Consider the following 16,382-nt stretch of genomic DNA (forward strand, 5'->3'; position numbering starts at 1 on the left):
AAAAATTAAGGGCTTTGTGAACCTGCCACAAGATCTAACTCTAAAGTTTGTAATGAGAGATTTGGTTAAGTTACACATAAGGCCATTTCTGATGAACAGCTGACTGCAAGAGGTCTGAGTAACATGAACTAGTCTCTCTGTGAAGCCATACCCCCACCCCTCACCCCCGGCCCCGGAGAGAGAAAAACGGTGAAAAACGATTTCTAAAAAGGCTGACAAAGCCTTCAAAATTATGAATGGAACAGACAGCTTAGAAAACCGCAGGTCATCTCAGAGGGGGGGGGGGGGGGGGTGCGCACCCCCTGCACCCTCCCCTTAGATCCGCTCCTGAGAATGAGTTGATCAGTATCAGAGATTTTGAAGCCTTTCAAAGAAATTTGCAGTCGTGTGTTATCAGGTTTAAAAGCTTGAGGCGAAACTGAGAGTTTCTTAAACCTGACAATACATTCCTTCTCGTTTTTCAAACAGTGCTTAATGTAAACATGGGCTGTACAAACACACCAGACCGTGTTGTAAACACAGGCCGAATGCTGCATTATTTTAAGCACTTTAAGAATTGTTCTTCCTAGATAACTTTAACAACAAAAATTATTCCAGTCACTATAATGTCTGCTAAAAAGCATTATGATTTTCTCCTTTCAATACATAGCACAAAAATCCCTAACTTCTTGATCATTATACAGGTTTTAACCCAGGGTTAGTGCAAACTAAATTTGAATTCCAGTATGGAGGCTTAAAGTCAAATTCAGTTTAATTCTTTTTCTCTGCTTTTTGATTGGATGCTCTACAAAGATTGTAAATTGTAAATTTCTTATTATCTACTCCCCTCAGGGCTTTTCAGGGATAATTTACAACACTGGTTGGGGGACTTTGCTTGAGATTGAGAAAATCATTCGAGAAAATGCTTTTTGAAGAAAAGAAAAAGAAACCCGGGATAAAATTTAACCCCAGGTTAGTGCTCAATGGTGTTCAAACAACTGGGCCCAGTACTATATGTAAGATTCCTTCATTTGACAGGGCACTGAAGGCAGCTCAAACGTTTCCATTTGCAGTGTGATAGTGGATTTAAATCAATTTGATCAGAATGAAATTTCTCCTGGTACTATTAGTGGTTTATAGAACAGAGTGCGTGGTCATAACAATTATTACGCACATGATCACAAAAGATGAATTCAATTGATATTTTAAGTGCTTTTCCCCACTATGTATACAGGCAGAAATGAGAATTTAAATTTTGATATAATGGATTTAAGAGCTAATGTGTTGTCTCTGTGATGTTAGCTTGTATAACAGGTGAAAACTTTGATTTTCTAAGTCAGGAATGTGGTCAAAAATTGTTACGTATCTTTTAAAGTATATGCAATGATTAATGTACATTAGTTGGCTTCAACTTTAGGTTTTTCAAGATGAAATTTATTTTAATGATCATTTCATGGAGGAAAACTGCTGAGATGTTGTACGCATCAAATCAAACATTGTGTCAACTTTGCATCTGCATAAGTCAGCTCTGTCCTAACAAACAACTCTACTATACTATGGACACCTCTTAGTTTGACATGGTCCCCAGAGATTTTTGTGCCATCTCATTGGACTTTCTGAGGTGGACACGTATCTTAGATGGACACCTAGGCAGGGCTGTCAAAAAGATTTCAAGTTGCCCAGATTTGCAATAATAATTAGTAGGCAAGAAATTGAACAACTTTAATATAAAAGGAAGTTTATCTGCTAATTTTATTTTTCTTTAGATTCCTACAAAATTAGCTCATGTTCCCCTACCCCTTGCCACAATTTTATTACAGACAGTCCTGCATCCTTATGGCCAGTCCCACAGGTATTCATCTTTGAGAGAAATGACTATATACCGAACAGAAGTGATGCAATGTCCAAACCATGCCTCAACAAACTGTAACCTGTACAGTAAGACTTACTGTACAGGTTACACTAATTTAGTGATCAAGCAAATAACGGGAAAAAAAATTCTGATAAGCTGCGTGGCACTTTGTAAAGTAAGTAAAGGGAATGTTCAACAAAAAATAATGAACAAAATTGCCATCTTGTGCTTTGAGTTCCTCTCCAAACGTTTCAGGCCTGGCCCTTCATCAGTGGAGTTACAGTATGCAGACTGAGCAAAGACAATGAGGTGGACATGAAGATGGTGTGGCAATTTAAAAATCCACCTTGACAAATGGCAGAGCAGCAAAATGTGCAACCATTTATGCATGCTTTCCCATCGAATAACATTCTCATTCTGTAGAGTAATTATTACTATATTGTCTCTACCAGAATTAAGTAACTCCTTCATAGTTATGTTTTCACATCTTAATAATCTGGGGATGAAGTCAAAGCTATATTAAATTAGCATAATCACAAATTATCTATTTTACTCTGAAAAATTAAAATGTACTTCTCTTGAATATATTACTCAAAATATAGCTAATTACTCATTACAAGGCTAGAGGCAAATTCTATTCAGATAAAGCTATCCTATATAAGCAAGATTGAAAAAGCTGGACACCTATGATTTCTATTGCTGCTTTCAGCCAATACAGTACCGGATCCAGACCTTGTTATGAGCTGTAATAATAATCCTTATTACTCCCTGAAATTTCTCTATGATTGTCAGCACTCTTTTCCAGACAGCTGAAAGCTGTACTAAATACAGCAAATTTGATGTAAGGAACCTCTTAATAACAAAGGAGGAAGCATGGCCATGCGGCTAGAGCTCTAGAATTGTAATCTGGAGGCCCCGAATTCATGCCCCACACAAACCGCTAGCAGGGTTTGTTCACGTTTATAAATAAATAGCCAACTGGTTTGTCTTCAGCCAAGTGGGATTTGTCATCCTTGATATTTTTTTTGTAAAATGTTTGTTTGTACATGTATCTGTACTTGTCAGGGCTTCTGACAGGTCCCGAAAGAGAAATTCCAATTTCAAGGAATTTTTAGGGACAAATTCGCGGAAAAATCGGCCGGTTTCGCAGGAATTTCGCTGGAGTTTTCAGGGCATACTTCACCAAAAAGCAATCAGTATAAAATGGCCAATTTTGTGGTTATTTTCAAGGCAAATTTCACTAGAAATCGATTGGATTTGCGGTGATCAGACCAGTGTTTTCAACGTTTTTCTAACAGAAGTCATCATTTGCTCTTTCAACAACAATACGCTCCAGAAATGAACCAATGGCAAAGCCTTCAACATCAAGGTTAGTGCCCAGTTTTTCACAACATAATCTACACCTGGTAGTTTCGGGACGTTGTTTTACACATTTCAGTGTCAAAGTTCCACGATAAATTTGCAAGTTTATGGCTTGATAGCTCCGATAGCTGAAATAAGTTTCAAATATGTTGTACAGACATGTATTTGATAAGATTTCTACTAAATTTCGCAGTATTTTTGGTGTTTTTGTGAATTTCGAGGGATTTTGTGGATTTACCCGAATTTCGCGGCTCCGCGACCGTGCGAAATATCAGAAGCCCTGACTTGTGGCTAAAATAAAAACTACTGTGTAACAAGTAATCATGTTACCCCTATTAAGTCAATTTTTTAAATGACGCCCTTGATATAGCAATAATATTCTTTGCCTAGTAATGGAAAACTATGTTTACAAGAACCATGATGTAACTAAACCACCTGATTGCAAACATATTAAATAATAATTTTGTCAGTCCCTTGGCTCTTAGTTTAATCCAGGTTCCACTATACTTATATAAGCTCAGTCTCTTCTTGAACCTACATGAAAGGGTCACATTTTTTGCAATAAAAGGAGATTGAGTATATATAAAATATTATAGATTCTTGTCTTACGAATACCCAGTGCACATCATAAGTGACCATTTAGTTAAGTAGTACTTGGAGCATGTTGTTATTCACGACTGTCAAGAATTGACAAAAATAGTGTACTCTAGTAGTTAAATAAATTAATTAATTAATAACACGACGTTTACCACATTTGTATGTTTAGTCTGCATTGCCGCAGTCTTCAAATAGGTATGGATTTCCTGCACTGTTATTGATTTTCATTAGATTTGTATTATTACCCTAGAAGGACCTTTCTCAGTCTTTCACGTGGTACAGGACTAACGCCCTCGTCTTCACTACTGCTAGAGGAGCAATCTTCCCATTTTTCACCAGCATGAGGTGAACAAAGAAACTGTTCAAGAGGCAATCGATACTTGCCGCAAAAATCCACAAATTTGATGTGCCTCACACGAGCATCAAAATATACACCCTTGCAGCATGGGTTCACGCAGCGTCGAGCACTGTTAAGATACTTCAGTAAGTGCACTGGCAGATCTTGTGAAGTATACTTCACTCCACTGTTCTTGATGCATCGGCCACTTAGTTCTAATAATGATGGAGGGTTAAAAGTCATGTCTCTGACAAAACGCACAACAAGAGGATTTTCCCGCAAGCTTAATTCTTCCAGGTTCCGCAGCTTTATGAGTGCAACGGGCAGGATGGTGAGTCTGTTGTTGTGAAGACTCAAGGACTGTAAATGTGTCAGTTTGACAAGTGTCGAGGGTAAAGATTCGATATTGTTGTCACAAAGATTGAGGGCACGCAGTCTGCGCAGGTTGCCAAGCTCGACTGGAACAGATGTCAACTGGTTTCCACCAAGGTAGAGAATTTCTAACCTGGAGATGTATGTAACAGTGCATATCAATACTCGGTGCTTGTGGTGTGACAATTCTCTCCCACACCATAAAATTTCATTACTATTAAATTTCACAATAACAGTTCTACTAAAAGCCACTTCTACACAAAAGCCTTGAATAATGTTATTATATTATTATCTTTATCATCCTTCCTGTGTTGATGTCTGTGAAGTTATGATGTATGCTGATGACACAGATATCATTTTCTCAGACCCACCAATATCGGAAATTGAGTTACAGTTAAATTTGGAACTGATTAACCTGTCTGAGTGGCTGTCTACAAATAAACTTATTCTGAATTTAAAGAAAACTGAGTTCATGATTTTTGGCACCCACCAGAGACTATGTCGCCAAGACATTGATGGGGCTCATATAATGTTGGGAGGAGAATCTGTGAAACACTGTGATACCTTTAAGTACCTAGGCGTAGTTTTGGACAACAGTCTTTCCTTTAATTTGCATACTGACTATGTGAAGAAAAAGGTTTCTAAAACACTGGGGATGTTCTCAAGAATTAGATCATCATTAACAACTGAGGTATCGAACCGATTGTATAAATTGATGATACTACCAAATTTGGAATACTGTTGTGCTGTTTTTCCATGGCTGTGGTAAAGGAAATGAAGAAGAATTGGAACGCCTAGAAAGACGTGCTGCTAGGATAGTGTTAAAGACGGTACATTTGTCCACTCAAGATATGGCTTCCGGTCTTGGTTGGGACCCTTTTAAGACGAGAAGAGAGAAACATATCGTCGAACTTGTCAAGAATTGTCTTGATGGACAAGCTCCAAGGTATTTCTCAGATTATTTTCAATGGCGAACTTATGATATTCATGACTATGACATTAGGTCTAAGGATAGGTTATCTATCGATAAAGTCAATTTCGAGTTGACTAAGAGGGCCTTTTTTTATACAGGGGTTACCCTTTTTAATGTTTGTATGTAATTTTGTTTATAAGGTGGCTACCTTTTCTATTGATTATAATTATGTAATGTATCCTAGTTTCGTATATAACTAAGTTTTTATCTATTTATTCATTTATTTTTATACAGGACCCATATTGATAGCAGTTTTTATAACTGAAATGGTCATCCTGTTTAAACATGTTATTATTATTATTATTATCCCCGTCACGGGCTAGATTTTTTCCTGTTTGGGTCGAACATCAAGTCTCTATCTACCCTACAAAACTAACAGTCCATTTTCAGGAAATTTTACTCATCTTCCAACACAGAATATCCTGGCAATATGAAAGGAAAAGTGTCATTCTTGACGATTTATTTAATTTACGCCAATGAGTCTAACTGGATGCCAAAGTTAGCAGTCGACCAAAGTTATTTACATATGTAATCAGACGTGAAAATAATGATAACATCTGACCAGCCCGCGAGCCTTATCAAATTCATTTAACTTCAACTGCACGTATAAAACTATAATCATCTCAGACAAAAAGTAAAAAATGACGTTCGTTCTAAAGTTCTGTAAGCGGTTTTCTGACCGATAATCGCTTTACACTAATTTATAACTGGCCACTCGTAAGCTTATATAAAAGCTTAGTGATGACCACAACAGCAATGTTTTAGTAGTTCATTGAAACAAAACCTACCTTTGAAGATTTTGAATATCCGGCGGAATTACATCGATCCTATTGCCTCCGAAGTACAGTGTTCTCAGGGAAACCAGCTCAAAAAGTTGAGGCATGAATGATTCAAACCTGTTGCCACTTAAATTGAGATTTTCCAAAGCTAAAAGTTGAGCAAATTCTTTAGGCAACTCATCCAAATTGTTATTCCGTGCCATAAAGGTCTTGAGCTGGCGAAGTTCTCCAACTCGAGGCGTGATGTAGGCCAGGCCATTTCCCGATATATCGATTTCTTTGAGATTAACAAAGTTCCCTATAGAATCAGGAAGAACAGAAATAATGTTTCCAGCCAGGTTTAAACGCGTGATTTTCAAGACATCGGGCACGTTGTTCAAGACATGAATATCATTTGGAAGAGAATCGAGAAAGCGATGCCCTAAGTTGAGATCAAGTTCTTCTGAATCATCACGTGCAGCGTCTCCAATGTTCCTTTCGCCTCCAGCGTCCATGATCAATTGTTCAGACTCGTTCAGTACGTTTATGCCCTTTGACTACAACCGACCTAAATGTATTGTGATTCAGGAAAAGTAACGAACAAGCGGCTATTTTTTCCTGAGTCACGTCGAGAGCAAAGTCCAAGTCCTGTTTCACGTGTACAGTAAATGAAAATGTCAACAAAGGATTTGATTGGTTGAAGTGTTTCTAGTTTTCAGCGGCTTAGAATCCCATGGGGATTTTGCTTTCGGAGCGGTTTCCGGTAAGAGGGCGGCGCTTCTCACGCTACGTCGATTCGTCGATCTACGTATCTACGTCGTACCTAAGGTGGGGGGGGGGGGGGTGGGGGCATATATGTATGTGCCGCCCCAACGGGTATGGTTTGGGGCCATTTTGGTCTGGAATCGGGAACGGTTTTCGACGGAACTACGGGAGCGTGTGAACGTCAAAAAAAAAAAAATCGCCTGATCACAGGTTAGTGTGTATCGTTTTAATTCCAAATGAAAGAACGAAATAGAAATATGCGAAAATGTATTTCAAGAATTTTTTTGTTTACGCTCTAATCCAAGTAATGATAACATAATTTCCGCCTAAAGGCCGGGGGCCCGTTTCTCGAAAGTCCCGGTAACTTTACGGGCCCGAAATCAAATATTCAAATCGAAATATAAAGAATAAGAGCACGGGTCCTGGCTAGTAAACTACTTCATTTAGTTTCATTAACTGACAGTTTGATCATGTTAGATGCAAAACTATTGAAACCTCGATCTTTACTGTAAACGGAGACAGCTTACCGGGCCCGTTAATTATCGGGACTTTCGAGAAACGGGCCCCAGGTCTGAAAACGGGTATGGATTTTAGAGCTCTGGTCTGAAAACGGGTGTTGAAGATGACATTTTTTGGCCGTAAATAGGGCCAGGATTTGGAGAACCGGACGGCACACCCCCACCAAGAATTCCCAGGGGTACCCCCGAGGGTTCATAGTGGATCGTAAGTACCCTGCGAACAGACCAGAGGTAAGCCGCCACCCCGTCGCTGAGGGCGTTTCGCGACAGGGACGTTCATGGCGACAGGGAGCGAATAAAGGCGGCTGCAATTGCGAAAAAAAACTTATAATATTCACATTGGTATATGGCTTCACATATTCGCACTGGTATAGGTCTGATAGATGGCCAACTCACCCTTGGGCCCTTACGAATATTCATAACAAATGTGTGAATCGAGTTAAGCACTTTTTGGTCAACACACACATGCTGTTATTGTCGTACACGCTGTTCAAAGTAGCCTGCATAATTTCTGCCTTCTTCGTCAGTCCAGTTTTTGATTCCTCCAGCAAGAAGAATGAGTGTGGTGGACGAACGTAGCCGCACTTCTCGAAAGAAAGCAGTTGCCAGTCAGTAGGCTGGCAGCCAGCCTGGGCAAGAATAATAAAACCTTTTTACATTCATTTACTGGGAAAATGTCACTTCATTTTGGGAAATCTCAAGGGCAGATGCTCCCGGTAGTAAACAGGCACCCCCTTAAAGAGTTCTTTGAAATCTAGATATTCTTCTTTCTATTATCAAGCCTACTTGCTTTCGTCCAAATTTACTTGAATATCGTCTGCTTGTAAAACTGAAGTTCACTGATGCTTTCCTTAATGTCCTCTAGTGCTCTGAAAAATGGTAAGCATCATCTGTCCGTAAAAAATATGCGCATCCCATCAAGTGATTTGAAGTAAGGCCCTTTGCTTCAACCACTGGTTGCCCAAGCACGAAATATGATCTTCGGCACTTTTGCGTAACCCTTATAATTCTTACAGAGATAACAAACCGGTTCCAATAAAACCCATAAATTAGACTTTTCCGGGCGTTCAGATAGTAGGGTGTGGCGCGAAGTCAGTGGGCGGGTAAAAAATAACGAGGAAGAGTTTCCTTCCTTCTGATTGGTTAAAATTTTGCTTCAACCAATCACGGCTATTCAGATCTGGACAGTGACACGTCATTAGAATGCACAGCAATTACTGTGCTCGTTTCTCAGAAGTTGGGCACTTTCCGTTCAACCAAAACGTCCGCTTTAAATTTTCAGCAACTTCCAGATGTCAGTGGCAAAGCATTCTCCAAAATTTCCACAAAAGAGGACAACCTCGCGAGGTATACCCAAACTTTCCAAAAATTTTTCCCGGGAGTTTGCTTTCCATTCAACTGTGCTTCCGGGATTTCTAGAATTTTCGGTTGAATGGTTCGCATTTCGGAAATCCAACAGTTTCCGGCATTTCTGAAAACTTTTCAGGGACATTTCTGTACCATTTGCCGCTGTTTCTAAATTTTCGAAAGTTTTGGATGAATGGAAAGTGCCCGTCATTTCGCGGGGAAACCACTGATGGCGTCGAGAAAAGTCGGCTGTTTCTCAGGGTCGTCATCCCCAGTTGTTTATCCACAATGACATTGAACAGCGATACGGAGTGTATTTTGCCATGAAATCGTAATAATGTACACTAATGCATACATAATTTGCATACCTGTGTTGGCCTTTCTTTGATGGTAACTCTTCATAGACCTCGGGATACCATCTCCTAAAGTAATGCGAAGGAGAAATCTTTGTCAACTTTTCTTAACCGACGTTGCTGGCGGTTTTGTTTGGCGAGCGTGGGAAAGAGCAGGGAAGCTTTTTCCGACCAAAAAATCTTCTCGCTGTTTTGTTGCTCATTTGCGCTTTCGACCATGGGGGGAGGGGGGAACTCCCATTATGAAAGGGGCGGGGATGCTCGTCGGAAATTTTGAATTAAACCCCTAAAGGAGACCAATCTGGGTGTGGCCCTACCCTTTTTTCACCCCTAAAAGCAATCATTTAAAACTTTGATTACATGAATCGAGTGAATAGAACGAATTGAAAATGTATAATTTTTAATATTTCTTCGAGCGCAACCCTAAAAGAGACCTTTACGGCTAAATATAATGGTGTTTTGCCCAGAACACCGTAAGTGAGACCAAAATCTGAAATTTACACACGACGAGCATCCCCGCCCCTTTCATATGGGAGTCCCCCCCAGGCACTCGACAAACAGAGCCGCCAACAACGCAGGCTATTTTTTTCAACATGTGAATCTGCACTCTTGATTAGATTAACAATGTGTTCTCTGTTGTGACTGCTTTATTTTCTGTTTCTTTTGATTTTCTTTTTAACACCCCATGAGCAACTTCTCTAACAAAAGCCATTGTCGAGTCATTTACTTTGGCAATTTTGCCCTTGGCCAAGTGTTACCTTAGCCTGTTCACAGGCACTTACTTTTTTTCCTTTTTTTCCAGACGGGTTTGGAGAGCGCGGGATGCAAGAAAAAGAAAACCCACAACTACCCCCTCCTCCCCTGTGCAAGCAGTCAATAAATCCCCCTCTCCCACGGTTTTCATTTCCATACGCGCTTTACCATCAAAATAAGGGAGCTTAAGCAGAGGCACTTATGACTGACCCACGTCAAGGGGAAGTGAGGCCTTTTCTCTTATGATAAACTTTTACACTACCTGATTTGTATTGGTAAGAGTCTTTATTCTTAAAGAGCCGATTTTGTGAAAAATCTCGCCAAAACCGCCACCAAAGAATTTTTAAAAAAGGTCCACTTCCGGTTGACGTGCGTGGCTCAGAAACGTATTTGCGGACCATTAGAAAAGCTATGGTGGGAGGTAGGTAAAGAACAAGAAAGTCAAAAAAAGATATTCGTCCAAGGGAAAATCTTATGAAAAAATTTCATGCACGGCGAGTAGCCCTAAAAAATATTCCTGCACTGGCCTAAAAAAATTCATACGAGGAAAATATTATCAGAAAAAAACTCGGTTGAAAATCCTCCAACCACCCCCCTAATAACTTTATTAATGGTCCGTCCCTAAACTAGAAAGTCTGCTAACTAAAGCCTGTCACTTTTCAAACTTTTTAACACAGCCCCTAGTTAAGGAATAACGTGACACATTTTCTATAGACAATTCCAAGAGAAACTTGCCATGCTTTATGATCATTTAACTTGGTAAAATTAGGATTGTAAGAGTGTTCCTAAAATTCGACCTGATTTCAGGTCAAATTGTCAACAAAACTTGTTAGGCTACTCACTTACCTGCACAGTTCTTTAATTGAGCTAACATCCACAATTCTGTAATGAAGGTGATTCATAAATCGAGGCATGTACTTATCCAAGAACTTTTTATCAGCATGCACACTGTTTCCAGCCAGGGGACATTCTTTAGCAGAGGTGTGCTGCTTTATAAAATCCAGAAAAGTGTCTTCTGCTTTTAATAGGTTGATTTTGGAAGCTTTAACTGCAGCTGTTAAACCAGACTTGGTGAGCAAAAATAAATAACATATTTAGATCTATGAAAATGTTTGGCCTGGGGGGTCTGTGACCTTGCATAACTATTATCCTTGGGAAGCCTGTTGTCTTGTAGGGTGTAAGGGAGGGGTGGGTAGGGGAAGTGAGGGCACGACCTGAATTGTCCCCTTCTTCCATCACACTGAAGGGGCATTGACATAGGGGTCTGGGGTATATCATCTTATAAAATTTTTCCAAAATATATTAGAAATACTAAAAGTCAAAGTTGAGGGAGTATGTTCCATCAGTCTAAATTCTGGGCTCTCTGGCTTTATCAAGTTGGTGATTGTGAATTACCTTTTTTCCTACAAAATTTGAAGTGATGCCCCTTGCAGTCTCACTTCAATTTGTATTAGAAAAGCATTCCTCATCAGTTTTATAGTACGAATCAAATTTGTATTACAGCATGTCTACCATCAATAAGAAGTGTGTTGTAGTGAAATTTGCCTGCTACTTAACAGCACTTTTACACGAGGGTGGTAGTTTTAAGACTGGGAAAAATCTGTTCTGTGCATTCCTTGTAGTTTTAAATAAAGGGAGCAGTTTCTGAGTTTTTATTTAAAACTACAAGAAACAACCAACTTTTTTTGCAGAAAAAGGGTTTTCAGACAACAATCCTACAATGAATCCATGATCTTAACTTCAAACTATTTTGATTTTAAATCTAGTTACTTCAACGGTTATCTTTCTGATTTTCGGGTATGTATACCTCTCGATGTTGTTTAGTGCACCAGTCATCCATGGCTTCCAGTGCAGAATCAGGCTGATGAATCACCAGATCAGGACCCTTAAAATACAAACAGCATATAATTAAGGAAATATATATGGAGCACCCACCAAAATGAGGTGGTGCCATTAAAGATGATGTTACACAGGACAATTCGATTTTTAGTGCAACACAGCGTTGCAATGTTGAAGCAATGTTGTAACCATTTGAAACCATGTTGAAGCAATGTTTCAACCCTGTGCTGCAGTGCCGTGACTTCAGGTACACAGTAGTAGCTCAACCAGAAGAACAACATTGTAAGCATATGGAGGGGCAGTGGGGGAAGGAAAGCTTTATTTTGCCTTTCTTTTAAGCTGGCAAAATATTAGAGGTCAGACCCTTTAGGGCAAAGTGTCTCAACTAGTTTTGTCTGTGATTCTAGTCACACACAGCATTTAAATCAGCTTATCAAAGAATCAACTTCAACTATTTGTCAGCATAAAACAAGCCTATTCTTCTGATGACAAACAATATTTAATACATAAATTTAATAATAATATTTGAATCTGCTTACCTCTGCCACAATGTTCAAGTTTTCATCTGTTATAAGGCATGCCATCTCAATAATGTGACATGTCTCAATATCAAGGCCTGTAGATTTAGAGGATCAACATTAAAAAAAAACAACTATTATCCCAGAAATTGTTGGGCAAAACCAAACATCTTTAAAAATAATACTACTACTACTACTACTACTAATAATAATAATAATAATAATAATAATAATAATAACGTCTTTATTAAAAGCATCCGATAAAATTACATATCTGATGTTACAGTAAAAATATATATTGATAGAAAAAAGTTACAATGATTAAGACGAATAAAAAAGATTAAATTGATTAAAAATACATATGGGGTATTTACACAGCTAGATTATATTTAAAAATTAATCTATTAAAAAAGCTATCTTTGAAACGTTCAGTGTTAATGCTGGGCCTGACAATGGATTTCCTTCGAAGGTTTGCAATACAGTCTTTGTACCTAGGGAGCAAGCTTATTAATGGATGGTCATCACGTTTGAGGTTATAAAAAAGGCGTCTGTCGCTTTTCTCCAAAAGTTCATATATGTTGTAATTGACCGACGTATAACGCCTCTTATAGCATCTTTTTAAAAACCTTTGTATAACAGTAAGTTCGGAAACACTTGCAGCATAAACTGAAAGACCGTATAATAACTTAGGGATCACAATTGAATTAAAGAGGTGGTCTATTTCATCTTGTGTATATCCTTCTTTACGTAGGCTTCTGATGACAAATAAACACTTGTTGGTTTCATGGAGCTTGGCCTTGACATGCAAGCCAAACTTACAATTACCTTGAATTGTGACGCCTAATAAAGAAATGTTATTATATTGTTTGATATTGTGAGACATTGGGTAGACTGTTGAATTGCCTCTCTTACGCATAATTAGCTCCTTACATTTACTCTGAATGAGCTACAGTGAAAGTGGAGAACATTAGAAGCTTATTGTCAGATTGCTCTTTGAAAAATGCATCTTTAAAAAATCAATTCCATTCAAGAGAGTTGCGAATTTTTCAGACAAGAAGGATCATGTTATCATACTGAATGACTTGTGCACAATCAGATCTTTTTATGTGATGCAGACTACCTGTAATGTATCAGTCATGTCAAACTTAGAAATTTAAGACATGCTCAAGAGGATTATACTTTCATCTGGTATCATGAAGGGGAAAGTATGGATGTTTACTTCAAAACTGTACAGTCCAATCATTCAAAATGGTAATTTTTGTCATGAATGTTCCTTTCCATTTTGTTGCCATTGCAAATACCATAAATCCTCTATTAAGCCCCCCTGGGGGGCTTATTTATTTCAAGCACAATTGACGCGGGGGCTAAATAGAGACAGGGGGCTTTTGATCTAAGGAGGTAGGGGCTTATTTAATTTAGCAAAGACAATGGTTTCAGTTCTCTATAAAGAACTATAATACAAAGTGGAAAAGCTCAAGTACAAGAAGTTGGAGTTCATGAAGTCAAGGATCAAAAACAAATCTGAACTTCCAGATGGTGAATAAACCATCGCGGAACAATCCACACAAAGCTTTACAGTTGTGATTGACTAATATAGTCTATCATTTATTAGTGAAGAATAATATAAAGGGGGAGGGGAGGGGGCTTATTAACGTTCTTTCTTTGAAAAGGGGGGGAAGCTTATCTGAGAGAGGGGGCTTATTTGAAAGGGAGACTTAATGTATAGGATTTATGGTAAATATTAATGACTTGTAATTTCAGTTACTTAATTAACTTACCTGTCATCTTTTTAGATATATCCACAACATTAACACCAGGAGGAAGAAACGAAAAATGCAAAATAAAAAAGTGTGGTTATTAATAAAGAAGTTAAATAATTTAATAAAGCTTTTCTCTTATTTTGTAAATCAAAAATCAGGACAAATGTTGTCTTTCTCGGTCAAGAAAGGAAGAGGAATATGGGAACCATGAGGTCCACAATACCAGACCTAAAAAGACCTTTTTCATTATAGTGGCCCATTTATTTATTCTTTTATACAGTTACCGTAAAATTCCGAAAATAAGCCCCTTTATGTATAGGCCCCTCCAAATATAAGCCCCCCAAACCGGTAACGCAAAAACCCCTCCGTTAAATCGTCCCTCCAAATATAAGCCCCTCGGGGGCTTGTACTTGGAAAATTGCCCCCAAATACAAAGTAAAACAAAGCAAAAACGGTAAATTTACCTCCAACTATAAGGCTAGCCCAGTCGATTTGGAAATGCAAATTTCCCTCTGTAGTTAAGCCCCTCCGAATATAAGCCCCTCCAAAAATAAGCCCCTCAAAACAGGTCTTTGAAAAATGTAAGCCCTGGGGCTTATTTTCGGAATTTTACGGTATGTAAATGGCCCTTTCTGGTCTTGTTTGAATGTAACAATAATTATTGTTTACTTTCAAACAAGACCTTGTAGTCTTAAAAACATTGGATTTTTTTTTTAAATATATACTTTTTGCCATGTAAATAGTTCACTTTTTAAACCTAAGGGAATTTTATGGACAAACATTGTTACCTTTATTCTTTGGCATTTTGCACCTGCTAATGAGGTCAAAAAGGCATAGCATACACCTAGAAGAATATACAGTGGAACCCCACCTTATGGCCACCTTAGTAATACGGTCACTTTGTTGTAACGGTCTCTATTTCTTGGCCTGGCAAAACAGTCATACATTTTCTTATGAAAATCCCTCATTAATGCGGTCACCCATTAATACAGCCAATGGCCACATTTTAAAAGCCCTAATGGTAGGATCTTTTACAATTTCACCCCATTAATCAACCACTCATTCAAAATTGGAAAATTATAAATATTATGCCTGTGTCATGTTAATTTCACTGACCTGGTAAGCTATACTCTAAGCCTGTCCTTTTATTGCTTTTAGACTACAATACACTGCAAATGTGTTTTTGGCAGTGTAATAACCAACTTCCAAGGAAAGGAAGGAAAAGTTTAAAGTAGTTTTTACAATAGCTGTAGGCAATATCTACATTCCAGTTGTTTTTTACAGGGAATATTCGTTCCAGAAGTACGAATGCGCTGTACGGTGTGCATGTATTTTTCATTACCACCCTTAAGTCATGAAATTTGACCCTGCCCCGCTAATAAAGCCACCCCATCAATACAGCCAAATTTTTTGGACCAGTTAGTGACCATATTAACATGTTCCACTGTATTAATGTGTCGTTATAATGAAAGAAGTTTGTATCCCAGTTGCTGTAGTAAAATTAATACCTTAGTTGTTTGATTTTTTTAGTGTATAGATATAAATTAGTGATCCATATAAAGCTGTAGAACAATTCAGGGCCACCTAGCTTACATTAGACATGGTACAAGTCAACCTCTCATAAGATCTTAAATGTGAGCGAAGCAAGCTTCAATGTATGGGGTCGCGCAGCGACCAAGCAAGCAACAAAGTCTAAAGGTTGACTTGTTTCGCCTAAATGGATTTGAATCATATAATAATATAAATTTATGCGGGAAAATAATGATTGACATATGCTGTGTCAGAAGCGGCGTGAAATATCACACAATGTCCTATTGGTCAATTGTCATGAAGTCAGCGGTAGAATTTTTAACCGGTGAATTTCGTGAATTTTCGTATGAAAAGTCCTTTAAAATGGATAACCAACCAGAAAAAAAATAAAGGACTTTTAGAAAGTCTTTGCTTACATGTGTTGGAATTCAAAGGTTTTTAATAACGAGCCTCCCTCCGGGAGGTACAACACATGACCAAATACAATAAACACACTAATAAGAAGCAAAATCTTACCTCTAAATCGACCCATACAAGTCTTTTATGTGCCATAATTCTACTAGTGTTTTTTGGCGCCGAAAAACGCCTGAACAAAAGAAAATTCTTTCTCGTCAACAATCTGCAGACAGAGAAGGCGGACGAAAGTGGAACATTCATAGAGAAATTGCATTTCCTGCCAGGCGTTCCTTTCCCTTGATTAGACTGGGTCCAAGTCTAGTTTCAGTTCTTTTTCTTCAGGCGGAAGTCAACGCCAGGATGCTAAGCTGGT

At 38.3% G+C, this 16,382-nt stretch overlaps 2 protein-coding genes across 2 annotated transcripts; both read right to left on the minus strand.

Annotated features, from left to right (window-relative positions):
- Positions 1-1,954: 1,954 nt before the first annotated feature.
- Positions 1,955-6,814, minus strand: LOC140950377 (uncharacterized). Its single transcript, XM_073399589.1, has 2 exons — positions 6,261-6,814; positions 1,955-4,632 (listed from the first exon to the last, which is right to left on the minus strand). The coding sequence occupies exons 1-2, from the start codon at positions 6,743-6,745 to the stop codon at positions 4,032-4,034; spliced, it is 1,086 nt and encodes a 361-aa protein (XP_073255690.1). The 5' UTR covers positions 6,746-6,814; the 3' UTR covers positions 1,955-4,031.
- Positions 6,815-7,848: 1,034 nt separating this feature from the next.
- LOC140950667 (oligoribonuclease, mitochondrial-like) lies at positions 7,849-16,270 on the minus strand. The gene is made up of 7 exons (XM_073399914.1): positions 16,130-16,270; positions 14,102-14,108; positions 12,345-12,421; positions 11,774-11,851; positions 10,813-11,033; positions 9,229-9,282; positions 7,849-8,382 (listed from the first exon to the last, which is right to left on the minus strand). Exons 1-7 carry the CDS (start codon positions 16,268-16,270, stop codon positions 8,316-8,318), a joined length of 645 nt encoding a protein of 214 aa, XP_073256015.1. The 3' UTR covers positions 7,849-8,315.
- Positions 16,271-16,382: the final 112 nt, after the last annotated feature.

This window comes from Porites lutea, chromosome 10 (assembly GCF_958299795.1).
Source record: "Porites lutea chromosome 10, jaPorLute2.1, whole genome shotgun sequence".
In the NCBI taxonomy this organism is placed as follows: Eukaryota; Metazoa; Cnidaria; class Anthozoa; order Scleractinia; family Poritidae; genus Porites; species Porites lutea.

Bases quoted from the DNA above. Each gene is read 5' to 3' on its own strand.
- LOC140950377 (XM_073399589.1), bottom strand. From the start codon at position 6,745: ATGGACGCTGGAGGCGAAAGGAACATTGGAGACGCTGCACGTGATGAT. The intron at 4,633-6,260 runs GTAGGTTTTGTT...ATACATCTCCAG, and splicing joins GATATTCAAAATCTTCAAAG to GTTAGAAATTCTCTACCTTG.
- LOC140950667 (XM_073399914.1), bottom strand. From the start codon at position 16,270: ATGAATGTTCCACTTTCGTCCGCCTTCTCTGTCTGCAGATTGTTGACG. The intron at 11,034-11,773 runs GTATACATACCC...TTGCTCACCAAG, and splicing joins GCACTAAACAACATCGAGAG to TCTGGTTTAACAGCTGCAGT. The intron at 9,283-10,812 runs GTAAGTGAGTAG...GCATTACTTTAG, and splicing joins TCAATTAAAGAACTGTGCAG to GAGATGGTATCCCGAGGTCT.